Source organism: Pleurodeles waltl, chromosome 4_2 (assembly GCF_031143425.1).
Source record: "Pleurodeles waltl isolate 20211129_DDA chromosome 4_2, aPleWal1.hap1.20221129, whole genome shotgun sequence".
NCBI lineage: Eukaryota > Metazoa > Chordata > Amphibia > Caudata > Salamandridae > Pleurodeles > Pleurodeles waltl.
In genome coordinates, this window is record NC_090443.1 from 667,929,915 (window position 1) to 667,945,445 (window position 15,531).

Below are 15,531 nucleotides of genomic sequence, written 5' to 3' on the forward strand. Positions count from 1 at the left end.
TTTGGTCTGATGAGTGCAAGAAGGAATATGTGGATCTAAAGAATGCGTTTTCTTCTGCCCAATGCCTCAGTAGCTTCCGCCCAGGTTTACCCTGCTGCGTTATAACCGATGTATCAGATAGAGGTTTAGGCTGTGTACTTAAGCAAAGGTGCAACGGTAAAGATATAACTGTTGCGTTTGCTTCAAGAGCTCTGAGGGGAGCGGAGTCCAGGTATTCCACCATTGAAAAAGAGGCACTAGCTATTTATTGGGTGATACAAAAATTTAAACAATTTCTTTGGGGGTCTCACTTTGTGGTATAGTCTGATCACAAGCCTTTAAAAGAAGTTTTTGACAAAAAGGGTCTGAATTGCATTTCTACGCTCATGTGCAAATGGATTGTTGGTCTCCAAGATTTCCAGTTTTCGGTTAAATATGTACCAGGATGTGAAAACCGAACAGCAGATTGTTTGTCAAGGTTACGATCAGGTGATTGGGATCAAGATGTTGACCATAATTCATAGTGGATTGATGAAGAAGTCAAAGTTTGCGTCTTGACAGATGGTTGCATTTCAGAGAATGAATGGTTGATGGAGTTAAATAAAGATAACGTTTTGGGACATGTCAAGGAATTGTTAGAATCTGATCGAACACCGGCTGATTGTGAAAATGATGACATGTACAAAAAGGTTTGGAAAGAGCTATCTGTTGAGAATGGTTTAGTTTTGAGGGGTGGGAGGTTAATTCCACCATCTGGCTTGCAAGAAAAATTGTTACGTCTTGCACATTCAGTTCACCATGGTATTTGCAAAACTAAATAACGTTTAAGAGGTACGTACTGGTGGCCAGGGATGGATTTAGCATTAGAGAGAATTGTCCGTGATTGTGTGGAATGCAAATTTGCTGATAAGACTCTTAAATGTAGGTCTCGCCCTATGGAGCTCAGGAAAATCCCGACAGATGTGTGGGAGGATGTTGCTTTAGACATTATGGGACCTGTAATTTGTGGTTCTGCTTCAAAGTATATTGTGGTTCTGATGCACATGTTGTCTCGTTGGCCAGAAATCTTGGTTACTTCTGATATAACATCTCAGTCTATAACTAACTTTCTTGCAGGAGTATTTGCTAGAGAAGGAAACCCCAAGTGCATAACCGATAATGGTGTTCAGTTTACCTCAAAACACGTGTGAGTTTTTATTGTCAAGAGATATTATACATAAAAAAATTGCCTTATACCATCCTGAAACTAATGGGATGGTTGAGCGTTTTAATAGGACGCTAAAGGAAGCTATTCAGGTAGCCAAATTAGCAGGGCATAGTTGGATGGATGTGGTGAAATTCAAAGTTGAAAGTTATAGGTACACACCACAATCCAGTACTGGCCAATATCCTTTTGTACTGTTCAGGAAAAGGGTACCCCACACAAAGATAAGCCCTGCCTCGGTGAAAGATTACATCAAAAATTATTTGAATCACGAGAATATTAAACAACTTGCTTTAGCCAGAGAGAAGACGCCGCAAGAGAAGAGGAAAATTACATAAGATGTTCGCAAATCTGTTAAACCTCTGGTGGTTGCAGTTGGAGACTCAGTCAAGATTAAACTACAGAGGAGGATTCGTACTGGACTTTCTCACTTCAGTAAAACATTTAAAGTTATCAAAGTGTTTAAGGGGGCTATCAAAGTAGATGATGGACGTATTTGGAATTTGAACAGGGTTGTCAAAGTGTAATTAAAAGTATTTTTTTTTTTCCTTTTCTCTTTTTTTATTCTCCTTCTTCCTTTGTTTTTTTTCTCTCTTTTCCCTCTTTTCTTTGTTATAATAAAGGGAGTGGTGGTGTAGTGTGTTATATAAATACATAGTTGTTATTTGCTCAATGTTTTTTGCATGTTGTAGCCATGGTTGCACTCATTGTAATCCCCATTATATAATTGGTATGCTCCCGCTTCTCTCCCCTCTGTCTTCCTTCTGCTTAGTCTCTCTGGAATGTGGAATGTGTAGGAGAGACTGGTAGGACCTTGGAGTGGAGCGGATGCAGCATATCCTGTTGGTGGATGAAGTTTCCTTTTCATGGATTTAAGTGGAAATAAATTTGCATCTTACATCATCCTACAGCTGTTTCATCTTTCTTCTCTACTGTGGATTACCCGGAGACACCACACTGATCTTAAAGAATGTGATTTATTTTTGGGAAATAGGAATGTATATCCTTCCAGTACAGTCCATTAATGTGGTTAATTGTGGTCCTATGCTGAACCCACAGGGTGCCTCACTAGAAGTGAAACAGAGGAGGTGGGCTTTTAATCAGAAGGAATTTATCATATTGGTAAACAGAGGTATGGGGAGGAAAGTGCTGTGGGAAAGGAGGATTAATGTGTTTGGGATCCGGTGGAGGAAGATGAGTTATCTAGTTGGAGTTGGGTAGCTGGCATATTGAATGGGGCTTAAAACATCACAAAACGTCTGGTGTTGCAGAGGTAACCGTCCAGGTAAATTGGTATCTTGGAATATGACTGGCCTAAGTCAGTCTAATTTGAAATCGAATTTTGTAGCCAATTTAAGCCCTCGATTATTTGCCTCCAAGAAAGGTGGGCCTGTTCTGACTTTAAGTATGAAAATTATTTTGTTTACTCTTATGTGGCAAATCCTTTTGTAAAAGGCCATTTTAGTGGAGGAATAGCTATTCTACTTTGTAATTATAGCAATTGGAAACCAAAGGTATGTATTCGTTTTTCAAAACTTTGCCTCTGTTTAAAGTCAGCTCTGACTAATAGGAATTGTGGGTTAGCATCTTTCTTGCTTGCAAATGTATATATTCCCCATGGCAATTCTCGGGATATCTTTGTTGATTATATGCTTTCATTTGTATGCAGCATTAGTCTCCTGGAGGAATGTTCTTCAGTTATTATTGTATGGGACTTTAATGATGACGTATCAAATATTGCCTGTATGACTTTTAGTAACGTTAAAATGGATGAGACGTGGTGTATTCCTGAGCCAGTTTTACCTGAAAACATTAGATCATTTAAGCGGGACCTCCGTTTCTTGGAAGTTTGAGATTGGATGATTTCATCTTCTTAAATGGTGGATTCCCCGAAGATTCTGCTGCTTCTTATACCTTTCACTCTTCTCGTGGTCAATCTTTAATTGACTAAACGGTTTTGTCCCATCAAGTGCTCAGAGCTCGTTCACAACTGGAGGCTTTGGGGACTGGCTTAAGCGATCACAGTGTTCTTTCAGTGTCTTTAGATTTAGAGCAGAAGAATCTTGATTCCTGGAATTATGGGAAATATAATGTTGTTTATAATAAATCCAATGGGTGCACCTTTTAGTCAAGGAACAAAATAAGAAATCTGGGCCACAATATTAAAATGTCTAGTTTGGGCCCTTTTGACCCTTCTTTAGAGAACCCCATTTTCTGGTTTGAAAAGCAGTTGACAATAGTTCGTTCTTTGGGGAGTAAAGATAGAGGTAATATTTCTAATTCCCCCTTCAAGAACTTTTGGCCATAAAAAAGGTGAATCATGAAGTGAACTCTCTTACTAGGAAGCTATTCAAATCTCCTTTGATCACAAGACAGAGGGACATTAATCGCCTTAAGCGTAAAAGAACAAGATTGAAGTTTGTAGAACAAAAAAAAGATGAAGACAGGAAATGAATTAATTTGAGTGAAGCTGCAGTTTCCTTTAATTTTTGTAAATATTGGGTTGTTCTAACCAAATATTGTGATTCTAGAGTTACCACTGAGGCTATCCTGATATCTGATGATGAGTGGGCACAATATATTTTGCAATTATATGCCCGTAATCCAAGAAGAGGTGGCCAATTTGTGCCTACTGTTGAAGTAGATTTGATCGAATTATATGGTCTGCCATCTGGTAAGGAGATTGAGGGATTCATTAAGGGCACAAGACCTTCAGAAGCTTCCGAAATCAGTTATCAGGAGGCTTCTTTACAGGCTACTTTTTATGTCCGCTGTTTCAGTACTGTTACCTGTATGGTTATATCCCCTCATCCTGGAAGGAAAGTATTATTGTACCCTTATATAAAAAAGGATCAAAGGCCTTTCCTGCCAGTTATAGACAAATCCCCATCCTGGATCCATCTGTCAAGTTGTTTCCCAAAAGTATATTGCTTCATTTCCAGGTATGGGCGTACGGTAATAATCTTATTCCTGCTAAGCAGGTTGTATTTTCTTAAAAATTGTTAGTTATTCTATTGTTGCTGCTGTTTGTGTGGCAATAAATAGGATACACACAATATTGGCCTCTGTGTCTTGTCATAGAATTGCCTTGCATTTCTACATGGACACAGGTCTTGTTAGGAGCGAACCAAGGTTTGTCAAGAAGGGTGGAGACGTATAACGGTTTAAAGCAGATGTGCCTGCTTGCCCCTCTACGTTTTTGCTTTATATTCATAACTTGCCTCGGAGAGTTGGTCAGATAAAGGGGATCCACCAAATTTAGGCCAAATGAATATTGTTTGCTTCCTTTACGAAGATTACCTCATTTTACTGGATTTAACCCCAATAGACCTTTAAAGGGGTCTTTGAGTGCTGGAGAAATATGCGGAACAGCATTTTTCAAAAATAAACATATTTAAAAGCAAAGTTATGATTTTCAGAACAACGGGTTGTGGAAATGGGCAGAAATGTATTTGTTTTTGGGGAATGTTAAGAAGGAAGTCGTGCCATTTTATTGATATCATGGTAAAATGTTCCCACATAACTGCCTATATAAAGAGCACATAAATCATTGCAAAAGTAGGGCACTGCCTCAGGTCTCTGCAATTCACAGCATAGATAAGAGATGCGGGCAAAGGCCTTTTGCACATGTCCTTTCAGTTTATGAGATAAAAATACTCTCTACACTGAATTATGCCTATGAAGTGATGAATGAGCAGTACTGGTCCTTCCTTGAGAAAGTAGAGGGGCGCATATGGCGCCAAATTTGTAATCTGAATTCTTCATCTTCTCCATCTGCCCTTCAGCTTGAATTTGGGCTATTTTCTACAACTGTGCTCGCTACGGCAGCTGTCCTGTGGTGGGGGAACAGTCTGTGGGGGAATGAAGTGGGTTCCATTCGAGCTGCACTAAAACTTGAAATGTTTCATAGTTTGAAGGGAAGAAGTGCACTTTATTCTAATTAGATAAACCTCTGTAAATGTTCGAGATTACGCATTGTGGGGATTTTCCTTTCCCAAAACTCTTTTTTTTTTTTTAAATTGATTAAAAAAAGTATTTGTACTCACCGAGTAGGAAAAGGAATAACATGCGCTGTTCACAGAATGTAAGGAATGAATTTGTAATAGAAGGTAGCATCTGTAAAATAAACCGACCCTATCTCCTATGGAATCTACCACTTGAAGTAGGGAGAATTATTCTGCTATTAAGATTAAATTTACGAGATACGATGACAGGAATTTATGACAGGAATTTGGGAAGGCATACCGAAGGGCAAGAGGTTCTGTGATCTCTGCCTGTCTCATGTTCAAGATTTAAATCATATGTTCTTTGTATATCCAGCCCTCGTTTTGTATGTCGTCTATTTTTTAGACCAATCTTCCTGAAATATAACCTAATGTCAACAGATGCGGCTTGTCATTGTTTGTTTGCCCCGCCAACTGAAATGGTTTGGTTTTACATTTTTTTACATGTTTTTTAAATGTGTTTTAAGTTTGCGTGCATATAAGCATTTATTGTTGGCACCTTACGTGTATTGCAGAGGCAACGAATATTGGTTTGTAAACACATGTTTTATTACACATTATATGTAATGTGTTAAAGTAGGATGCTCAACAAACATTTTGGTGTTAATGAACTTTATTATTTGATTGGGTGGAACTGCTTATTCCATGCTTGCAGCTATTTGCATGGTTGGCACTTTATTTGCTCACATGCACTTTTTAATCTTGTGTATTTTAATACTGAGTGTATTGTTTTCTGTATTTTGCATGAGCATTGAATGTAATCACTTGAATAGCATGCTTTTTGTATATGCACTATTTAGTCTTTCGCACTTACAATAGAAAATGTATTGCATTTAGTACTGACATTGCACATTTGTATTTAATAAGGATATGCAAATTTTCCGTGATGGAATTTCGAATGCCAGCAGCTATATTGTGTTGAAGATAAGGATGTATTTTTGTATTTGTTATGTGGATGTCTGCTGAGTTCCGAAACATAATAAGTTATTAAACTAAATTGTAATTGAGCTAGACTACCTACTAGTCTGTGTGATTTTAGAAAAATCGTTACTAGGTAGGAAATCCTTTTTTGCATACCTACTAATGGACATCTACAACCTCCTCCACTCTAAATACATGATGAGTAATACTAGAAAAGATATTCTAAGAATTGACCGCCACTCCAAAATAAAGATCCGTAATTCCAAACTGTCATCCATTTGGTTCAACCCCAAAATTAACATTTATGAACATTCCGTAATGTGGCCCAATTGGCCTTTGAAAGGAATTAACCTACTTAAACACTTATTTGACAGTACTGTCCCACACCCCTTCTCAAAACTGCAGTCATGATTCAAGTTAGATAACCTATACTTCTGCAAATTCACAAGACTCATCTAAAAATCCAGCATTAAAATATGAACCTTCACTGCATAGCCATATTAATTACTTGGGTAAGGTCTGCCATATGGTTTCCAAAGTATACAAGCTACTCTTACACAATCTTCCAAAGCTTTTTCATGAAATGAGCAAAAATGGGAGACAGAACCATCCAAATTTATAAGCTTTGATTAAAAACCAATCTACAAATCCCCTTTAACTAATAAGATATCTCCAGTGCTTTCCCAAACGAAATACATGCTTATTCACAGATTCTACTGGACCCCCCCAAAAAATGACATAAACTTAACCTCAGACAAGTACCTGTCTTCTGGAATTGTGGCAATCAGATAGATGACCTGTCTGCTGGAACTGTGGCAATCACATAGATGACCTGGCGCACATGCTCTTTTATTGCCCCACATTGTAAAATTACTGGGATTACATGTTTAAGTTCATTAAAAGTACTCTGGGTTTTAACCCCACTCATGAAGTCTCCTACATACTGCTAGGACAACTTGATCCCCAGACAAAAAATGAAGGAGATGCATTTCTTCTAGACTTAATGCTGACTCTGCAAATTATTTCTCACTGATTGGAAGAGCTCCAAAAACTGTCTCATTTCATATGTGGCGTGAATGGATCACATTTCGTGGAGGAGAGTATTATACCATGCTACAACTTACCCCTTGGCGTCCGGCCAAAAGACCTAAATGGGGCTCACTTGAGGCCACTATGCTATCATTCAAACAACCATAAACTTATGAGCCTCTCACTATGGCCTGATATCCTTCACTCAGGCCCTCATTACGAGTGTGGCAGTCTTAAGACCACCACACTTGCGGTAGCGGTCTTACCGCCGAAGTCCTGGCTGTAAAGACATCCAAACACCCCCACCCAACCGCCCGTATACATCCAAACACTTCCACCCAACCGCACTCATGCATACAGGCACCTCCGCCCAACTGCACGCATACATCCAAACACCCCCACTCGCTTGCACACAAGCAGAAATGCATCCCTACCCAACTGAACACAGATACGCACCCCCACTCGCTCACACACTGACACGCATCCCCAATCGCATGCACTCATATGTGCACACCTCCACATACATTCACATACACACATCCCCTCTACATACATTCACACACACACACCTCCTCTGCATACATACACACACCCCCCCTCCGTATACATTCACACACACACACCACCTCATGTACATTTCACCCACATGCCCCTTCTGTACACATTCACACACACACCACCACGCATGCATAAAGTCACACACACACATATGCACGCACACCCAATCTGACACACGCACACATGCTCGCACACATACACACACACCACACACATGAATCTACCACATGCACACACCCTCTTCCGGTCAGTCCACCTACCTGTCTAGGCCGCACAGCAGCCCACGTCGATGTGGTCATCTCGGAGAGGGTAGAAGTCGGCGGTTCCACCGCCAATGCCACACTGCCATGCAAGAGCTGCTGTGCCATATTACTGTTCCTAATTTGGCGTGCAGAGTACTTCCGGGTGGTGGTGCTGGCGTTGGAACCGCCTCTCACCAGCCATTGGTCAGGCCGCAGATGTCAGATTTCCACCTGTTTATGGACAGGAATCCATTGGTGACATGTAATATGGCGGTTTCGGACCGCCAACACTGGCATTCTTTTGGCGCCAGCTTCGACGGCGACTTCACAAAAGACCACCAAAGTCGAAAGGAGGGCCTCAGTGTACACATCACCTTGGTTTTGTATTCATAACTTCCAATAATGTGTCCTTTACTGAATTCAAATTTGCTCACTCATACTCATTCGCTCTGTGTGCCAGTTCAAGTGTTCATTTTTTCTTCTACTGTGAGTTAATAAATTGCAAAAACAAATGCATTTATTGCACAGTCTTAATCCCTTCCCTTTTTTCCTTATGTTCCTCATTTCCTTCTCCATTTGTGCTTGACATGTCCTGTGATACAATGGTAATATAGACTGTATAGACTGTATTGCTGGCCACCTTCTATTTTTCATTTATTTGCTTTATCAACTGTCCTAGTGATTGTTTATCCTTTTGAAAATTCAATAAAGATTATTTGAACACTAGAAAAATAAAATAAATCAAAATTACAGAGACAAGGAACCACAGAATCTAGACCCAAACAATGCTGCTCTGTGCTAAATAAGCTCCTTAATGAAGGTTCAAAACTATCACAAATCTTATTAATTTTTTCAGATAAAAAATTGGAGAGCTGATCACATAGCACTTGTGTATGGTAAAATGTCTGAGTGGAACAAGAAGAATCAGTAAGGGAATATACAGTAGAGAGAACCTCCTTTGATGCAGTGCAAGCAAAAATAATATTTCTGACAAAACAAAGTTGACTTTTGCTGTTTGCACTAATGTTTTTTACTGGTTTGAAGCAACTGTAACTCTAGCTTCTAGTGGGGAGGAGCTCATACCAAGGAAACTAGGTGCTTTCCCCTTAAGCAAATGCACTCACTAATTTGAAAATTTTAAATCTTTAAGAGGAGTTTTTGTCAATGAAAAGACGAGGAATTTGTGACAAGTCTACAGGGGCAAAATTCAATAAGTCCATTTTGCAGGGAGACACAGAAGAAAGGTCTTACCTCTTGGAAGTGCTCTGCTTCCCTTTCCCTTATTTCAAGGTCAATTGCTTTTCGTCTTGCCCGTTCTTCTTCAATTTTTTTATGAATTTCTTCTTCTGACAATTCGCCAATTTTTTCAAATTTGCTTTTTAAATTCTTTGCTTGAATAGATCCTGTTCTTTTTAACTTTATTAATTCCTCGTATTCTCTGCTCATTATTTCATAGGTTTCATTCACTTCCTCCACCTTAAAGAGATCAGAGAAAAAAACATGTAATGAAGCAAATGATGCAGTTGGTCTCCTCACTGAGTGCATATGGCGATGTCCTATCACAAACTACAATTTATTAGGTGTATTTTGCTTACATCATGAAGAATAGGTTGAGTCTGAAAAATGGATAACATGCAACTCTTCGTTAGCTGCTTTGAGTTAACACAGCCCTCACAAAAATCTTGACTGCTTCGAAAACTGAAAAAACCCAGCTTTTCCTATTTCAGAGATGAAGTGTGCACTTGAAGAATCTGTGAGCTGCGCAGTATGTGGTCAGCGTCTAATGGGACTATTTGTAAAGATAGAAGGTGGTTCACATCCAGAATGTCTTCCAAGCAAAAAAGCATCCAGCATTCTATGCACTGTAAACCTTCATGAAACTGTATTACAATATGATGTTTCACACTACAGAGAAGGGCTGTGACATAACAGAAGAAAATTCAAAGGTAAATGCTAGGCCTGTTTGGTACAAAGTTTGTGGTTCAGAGAGATCACCACTTACGTAGTTGATGGCAGTAAAAAATCCTACATTGCTGAGAAGGTCAAGCTGATTGCAAGGTAGAGATTTCACTGTGAAGTACAAAGCCAAAATGAATCACAGGAATGCAAATGGGCATTCCCCAGGTTTTACTGATTGGGTGATTGGACTTCTCCAAAAGTGGAATAAGATCTGAGTAGTCAGATCTGGAATATCTGTTAGGATGGGAATGTCCCTACACAGAATGCAGACGTGCTCCCTCTGAGCGTCAGACTGCATGTATATCTGGTGCCCTGACTTTTAGTTTGTCCCTAGCAACATGCTAATCTAGCATGTGCACAGAGGCCAAGGCCTGTCCATGAGTGCTCAAGCTACTGTGACCTGGAGGGGCACACTAAGCATGCCCTCTTAGTGGACAGAGAACTACTGTCCCTATCATGGGTATAGCACACAAGGCGGTGCTGGCAGCACACAATGTTTTTGAGATTGATAATGTGATCAGACCTGTGTAACTGAGAAGTTAGCCTACAGGCTCGTCATGTATAATGTTTATTGTTATGTATATGCCAGGAACTTTCTGCTGGCATTCTCAGTGCATATTGACTGTGTGTTTATGTGTAGTTTGCATGTGAGGAACTGGGTTACTGATTGACAAGGGTGTGAGTCCTGGTCAAGCACCAACCACAATCCTAATCAGTGTAAAGCACAAGCAAACCCCAAATTAACCTGTGCTCAACCTCTTGGTAGCTTGGCAGAGAGCAGACTCTCTTAATTTAGAGGCAATATGTAAGGAATGTCTGCAACACTTCACCCAGTAAACAGTGAAAACACCACACAAAAGACCCCACACTAGGTTACATAAAATAAAGCAGAATTTAATAAATGAAACAAGACCAACACAACAACAATCCAATCAATAGAAAAAGAGTTTAGAATTTTTAAAGAATAAAGTGAAAACAAAGTGTGAAATATAGAGGGCCAACCATGTCTATCTGGTCGCGCAGGACTGGGTCAAAGTCAAAAGTTCAGGCTGACTCCAGTGGAGGGCAGGATAACGTTGCAAATTAGTTCCACTGAACTTTTACCTTCTCAAGTTTTGTGCCAAGAGTCCTGTTCACATTGGAGAGGGTCACAGTGAGCAAGGAGAGCTTTGCAGGTGGTTATCGGCCTGGGGCAAAGAGTGGGCCAGGTGTTGCAAATGGGTGGGCTGGTGCTTCGCATTGGCGGTCCCCCACAAGCAGTTGATGCTGCAATGTGAAGAGATGGACGGGCGGCAGCTTACTCTGATTTTGGGTGCAAGCGGTGCGGTCTTGGTGGGAAAGGGCCCGTTCTTAGTCATTAAGAACCCAAAAGCTTGATTTGAGCATGCTGAGCCACACCAAGAGTACAGGAACTGAGGGGCACCATTTGGGGGTAAGGTACTCGCTGCAGCTGGTTCCAGGAGCTGGTTTTGGAGCCTTCTTTGTCCCAGATTAGGAGGCCAGCAGACTAGCCCTTAGAGTCACTCTGATGTCCTGGGTTCAAGATGAAGTTGCAGGTCCAGTTCTTCTTCCCCAGGCAAGAGGGCAGCAGGTCAGCACAGCAGGGCAGCAGTTTACTTTACATCAGCAGTCCATCAGAGTGGCAGTTCTTGAAGCAGCACAGCAGTCCTTCTTCCTGGTAGAGTATTCACAGGTCCAGAAGCGTACTAAAGTGGTAGCGTATGAGGTCCAGTATGTATACACAGCTGTGCCTTTGAAGTGGGAAGAAGCTCCTAGAGGCAGACCTTTGAAGTGCACAGATGCCCTTCCTTCCTGGTCCTGGCTCCAGAATAACTACAGGGGGTATGCAGCCCTTTGTGTGGAGACAGGACACAGCCTTTTCAAATATGAGTGGGTCTGGGCCAAGCTCATCCTACCCATCATGGCAGTGGTGGCCCATCCAGTTACATCTACCGTCCCCAGTATGTGTGGCTATCTAGAAAAAATACACAAAGCTCAACTGCCAGCTACACCCAGTCCTGTGGCCCAGAGACAGGCTGCAGACACCAATTGGCTAAGGCGAGAAAATGCTAACTTTCTAGAAGTGGCATTTTTAGAATTACAATTTAAAATCCGACTTCGTCATAGATTAGGATTTCAATTGTGATTCCAGAGACACCAACCATGAAGTGGTTACCTGTTCCCAATTGGTAATTGCACTTATAAAATGTAATATGATAATTCCAATGTTATCCTATGGGACAAGTAGGCCATGCAGTAGGGAAAATGTTTTAGGGGGTTTTCACTACCAGGGCATGTAAAACTTAAAAGTACATGCCCAACATTTTAAATACACTGCACCCTGCCCTTGGGGAAGTCCAGGGTCTAGCTTCGGGGTGACTACTTATAGGTACTAAAATAGAGGTTTGGGCCATTCAAAAGGTTTACTTTGCCAGGTTGAAATAGCAGTTTAAAAACTGCTCACAAAGGCTGCAAAAGCAATCCTGAGAAATGTTTTAAAGAGCTACTTATGAGGGTGGTACAAACTGCACTTTCATTAGTAACATTTAATTCACAGGCCCTGGGCACATGTAGTGGCACTTTGCTAGGGACATATCTGTAAATTAAATATGCCAAATGGGTATAAGCCAATGTACTTTAAGGAGCGAGCACAAGCAATTTAGCACTGGTAATCAGTGGTAAAGTGCACAGAGTCCTAAGGCCAACAAAAATGAATTCAGCAAAAATAGGAGGTCTGAAGGCAAAGAGTTTCAGCATGACCCTGCGGAAAGGACCAAGACCAACATGATCCCCATACAGCCAAAAGCTAGGGTAGTCTAATCGTTACCTTGATGGGCTTCTCTGATTAGGTGATAGAACATGGACGAAGGCCCTCTCATGCAGAGGCCCTTGTCAGTTCTACGCCTCTCTGATCTCAGTTGCATCCCTCTATCTATACTCTCCTGAGCCACTAAACTGTCTCATGGGTATCCTTTTCCTCACCTGTGGACTGCATCTGTGCAGCACCTAACCTTAACTTGCTCTCAGATGCATCCCCGTAGCCAGACACTACCACCACGGCCAACAACGGGATGTGATGTGGCCAACTCCACCCCTTGCATCAGACACCTGTCCCCAACCCAAAGCAAACTCTACCCACAAGAACAGCAACCAACACAGTTGTCATTGTCAAGAGCCAGGCCACTCACAGTTGTCATTGTCAAGAGCCAGGCCCCAGGCCATCCAGGGATCTCTGACCTCTGAGGTTTCCCAGAATGGGGGCAATAGCCCTGGATGTTTTGCACCCGACTCTCATCTACCTTCGATCAGTTCAGGGATGGTATCCTAAGACTGGCTACTCAGCCCAGGGTCTGTATCCTGAGTTTGAACAGGTGCCTTCCAGGGGAGAACCACCACCCCCTCAAGGGTGACACACACTGTCTGTATCATGCTCGGGTCTGCCTGATGCAGGTCTACCAACCTCTGTCTCTCTGACAATGTAGGGAGCATCCCCACGTCAGAAGTGGCCACACCAGGGTCAGTATTGGGGCCCTCCATCTGGGCCTGCATAACCTCTGCTGTGGAGTGATACTCCCAGACAACATAACTAGTTGGGCACCTTGGGTGGCTGGCCCACCTAGTTCCCCAGACACTGTGCGGCTTCCATCAGTGTATTGCCTCTTGGTAAAGACCAGGTCCCCCATCACTGAGAGCAGTCTAAGCACTGAGGTTAGAAATAGGTTACCCTGGGTCTCTGCCCACCAAGCCCCCCACCCGCCTAAGCTTGGAAGCGACATGATAAATCTGCCCCTCCCACACACGCACTCTACTGCGACCTGTCTAGGTCACTTTGTACTACCTGCCCCCATTCTGTTGAGTGGAACCTGAACCACCCTCCTTACGATCACTTCCCAATGCCTTCCTAAACACATTTGGGTACTAACCCAGAGGTCTGCCTCTTTTGCAAGCTCCCTGGAGTCACTTAGCTTGCAATCAACAAGGTGTTGGCATAGCTCTTGAAAACAATGACTGAAGTTGTGCTCTCTTGCAACTAAATTTTACAGCCCTACAAAAGTGTTCACCTCACTGTCCTTCACCCAACCACCAAGTGGCTTACACAAGTAACCCACAAAATCCTCCAGGACTGATCAGACAGTTTTTGGCTCTTCCTGAACCGCAACCTGTACTCTTCTGGGGTGAATCCATATCCCTTGACAAGGGTCTCCTTCATGGTGGGATAAATCATTCTATCCCCCCTCTCTAGGGAAAGTAGGGCATCTCTCCCATCACTAGGTATATGCCTCCAATGGCCAGCTCCTCAATCCTCCTTAGGGAGCCTGTGTATCTCTAGAGCTACTTCATATGCCTCAAACAACTTGTCCATGTCATCCCCACCTCAAAGTCAGACACAAAGACCCTGGGTTTGTGCACCCCTCCTTGAGTACCGTTCACTGTAGTTTCACTGCCACTATTCCTGCTGGATTCTAACAGCTGTTTGGCCTTCAAATGCAGTTCTTTAAGACTTAGTTCATAAGTCAACAACATCTTTCTCTCATCGAAAGCTCTCGCAGCCTCAGCCTTCAATTGTTCTGCCACTGTGGCAAGTTCTTAGCTGCCTAATGAACTCTCAGCCCTCCTCTCCTCTGCTAGGGCTTTGTCAGCCTCAGCTCTTCTCTTCTCTGCAGCCAGTTGGGCCAGCTGCAGTCTCAAGTCTATCTCAGTCTGTCTGTCCTTCAACTCCTCAGGAGACAGGGTGTGGGAGGATGCACTGCTTTCTGCATTGGATCCAGCAGGATCCAGCATATCTGTGAGTTCCCCTCTTTTCTCTGAAGCCATTGCCAAGCATTTTCCCCCTCCTCATCCTGCTTAGGCCCATCACTCTCCTGGTGCCCTGGTTCTGGGTCCAGGAGTAAAAAGGGCTCCTTTATCTCAAGCCCTAAGCTGCAAAACAGTCCTTCTCTCCTTCTCAGCCTCTTCTTTAGGGTAATCACACTCTTGGTTTTCAGTTGAAACCTCCACCCAGTGTGCTTCCTCATGAGCATACAGGGCTTTCAGAAGGCCCCCCTAATTACTAACAGGGAACCCCCTCTCCTGGCAGAACTGCAGCTTCCTTGCAGTGTAGTAAGCTAGGCAGTGGAGATCCGGGATCAATCTGGCAAGTTATCCCAGGTGTAGTAACAAAACATAGCCCCAAGCCTAAAAAGGTGAATTAGGAAACAAATTTGGAAAAATTATGAACTAAGGACAAAAGGAGAATTGAAATTTGAATTGGTATCCGATATGGGGTGGTAGTGTACAGCAAATCACTGTATGGCACTGCACAAGTCCTGATACTCACCGCTGATCATCAATGATTACTGTTGACTGGGGTGGGAGCCCTGGTCAAGCAGCAGCCACAATCCTTGTCAGGGTAAGGCCCACGGAAAGCCCAAATTAACCTGCGCTCAACCACCCTCATAGTTTGGCATAGAGCAGTCATGCTACTTTAGCAGGTGACACAATCAGTGCTGCAGTCCCACTTGCAGCAGGCCTTGGGCACAGGTGGTACCACTTTACTAGGGATTTATAAAGAAATTAAATATGCCAGATGGTTATAAGTCAATGTTGCCATGTTTTAAAGAGAGAGCACAAGCACTTCAGCACTGGATAGCAGTGG

General features: G+C 42.4%; 1 protein-coding gene across 7 annotated transcripts in view; it reads right to left on the reverse strand.

The window, feature by feature from the left end:
* The window catches only part of NEXN (nexilin F-actin binding protein), a 353,325-nt gene that overhangs the window by 104,450 nt on the left and 233,344 nt on the right, over nt 1-15,531 (reverse strand). For all 7 annotated transcript variants that reach the window (XM_069232244.1, XM_069232240.1, XM_069232243.1 and 4 more), the window contains one exon: nt 9,189-9,413. In XM_069232244.1, the coding sequence (XP_069088345.1) occupies nt 9,189-9,413 (225 nt within the window). The remainder of the gene's footprint in view (nt 1-9,188; nt 9,414-15,531) is intronic.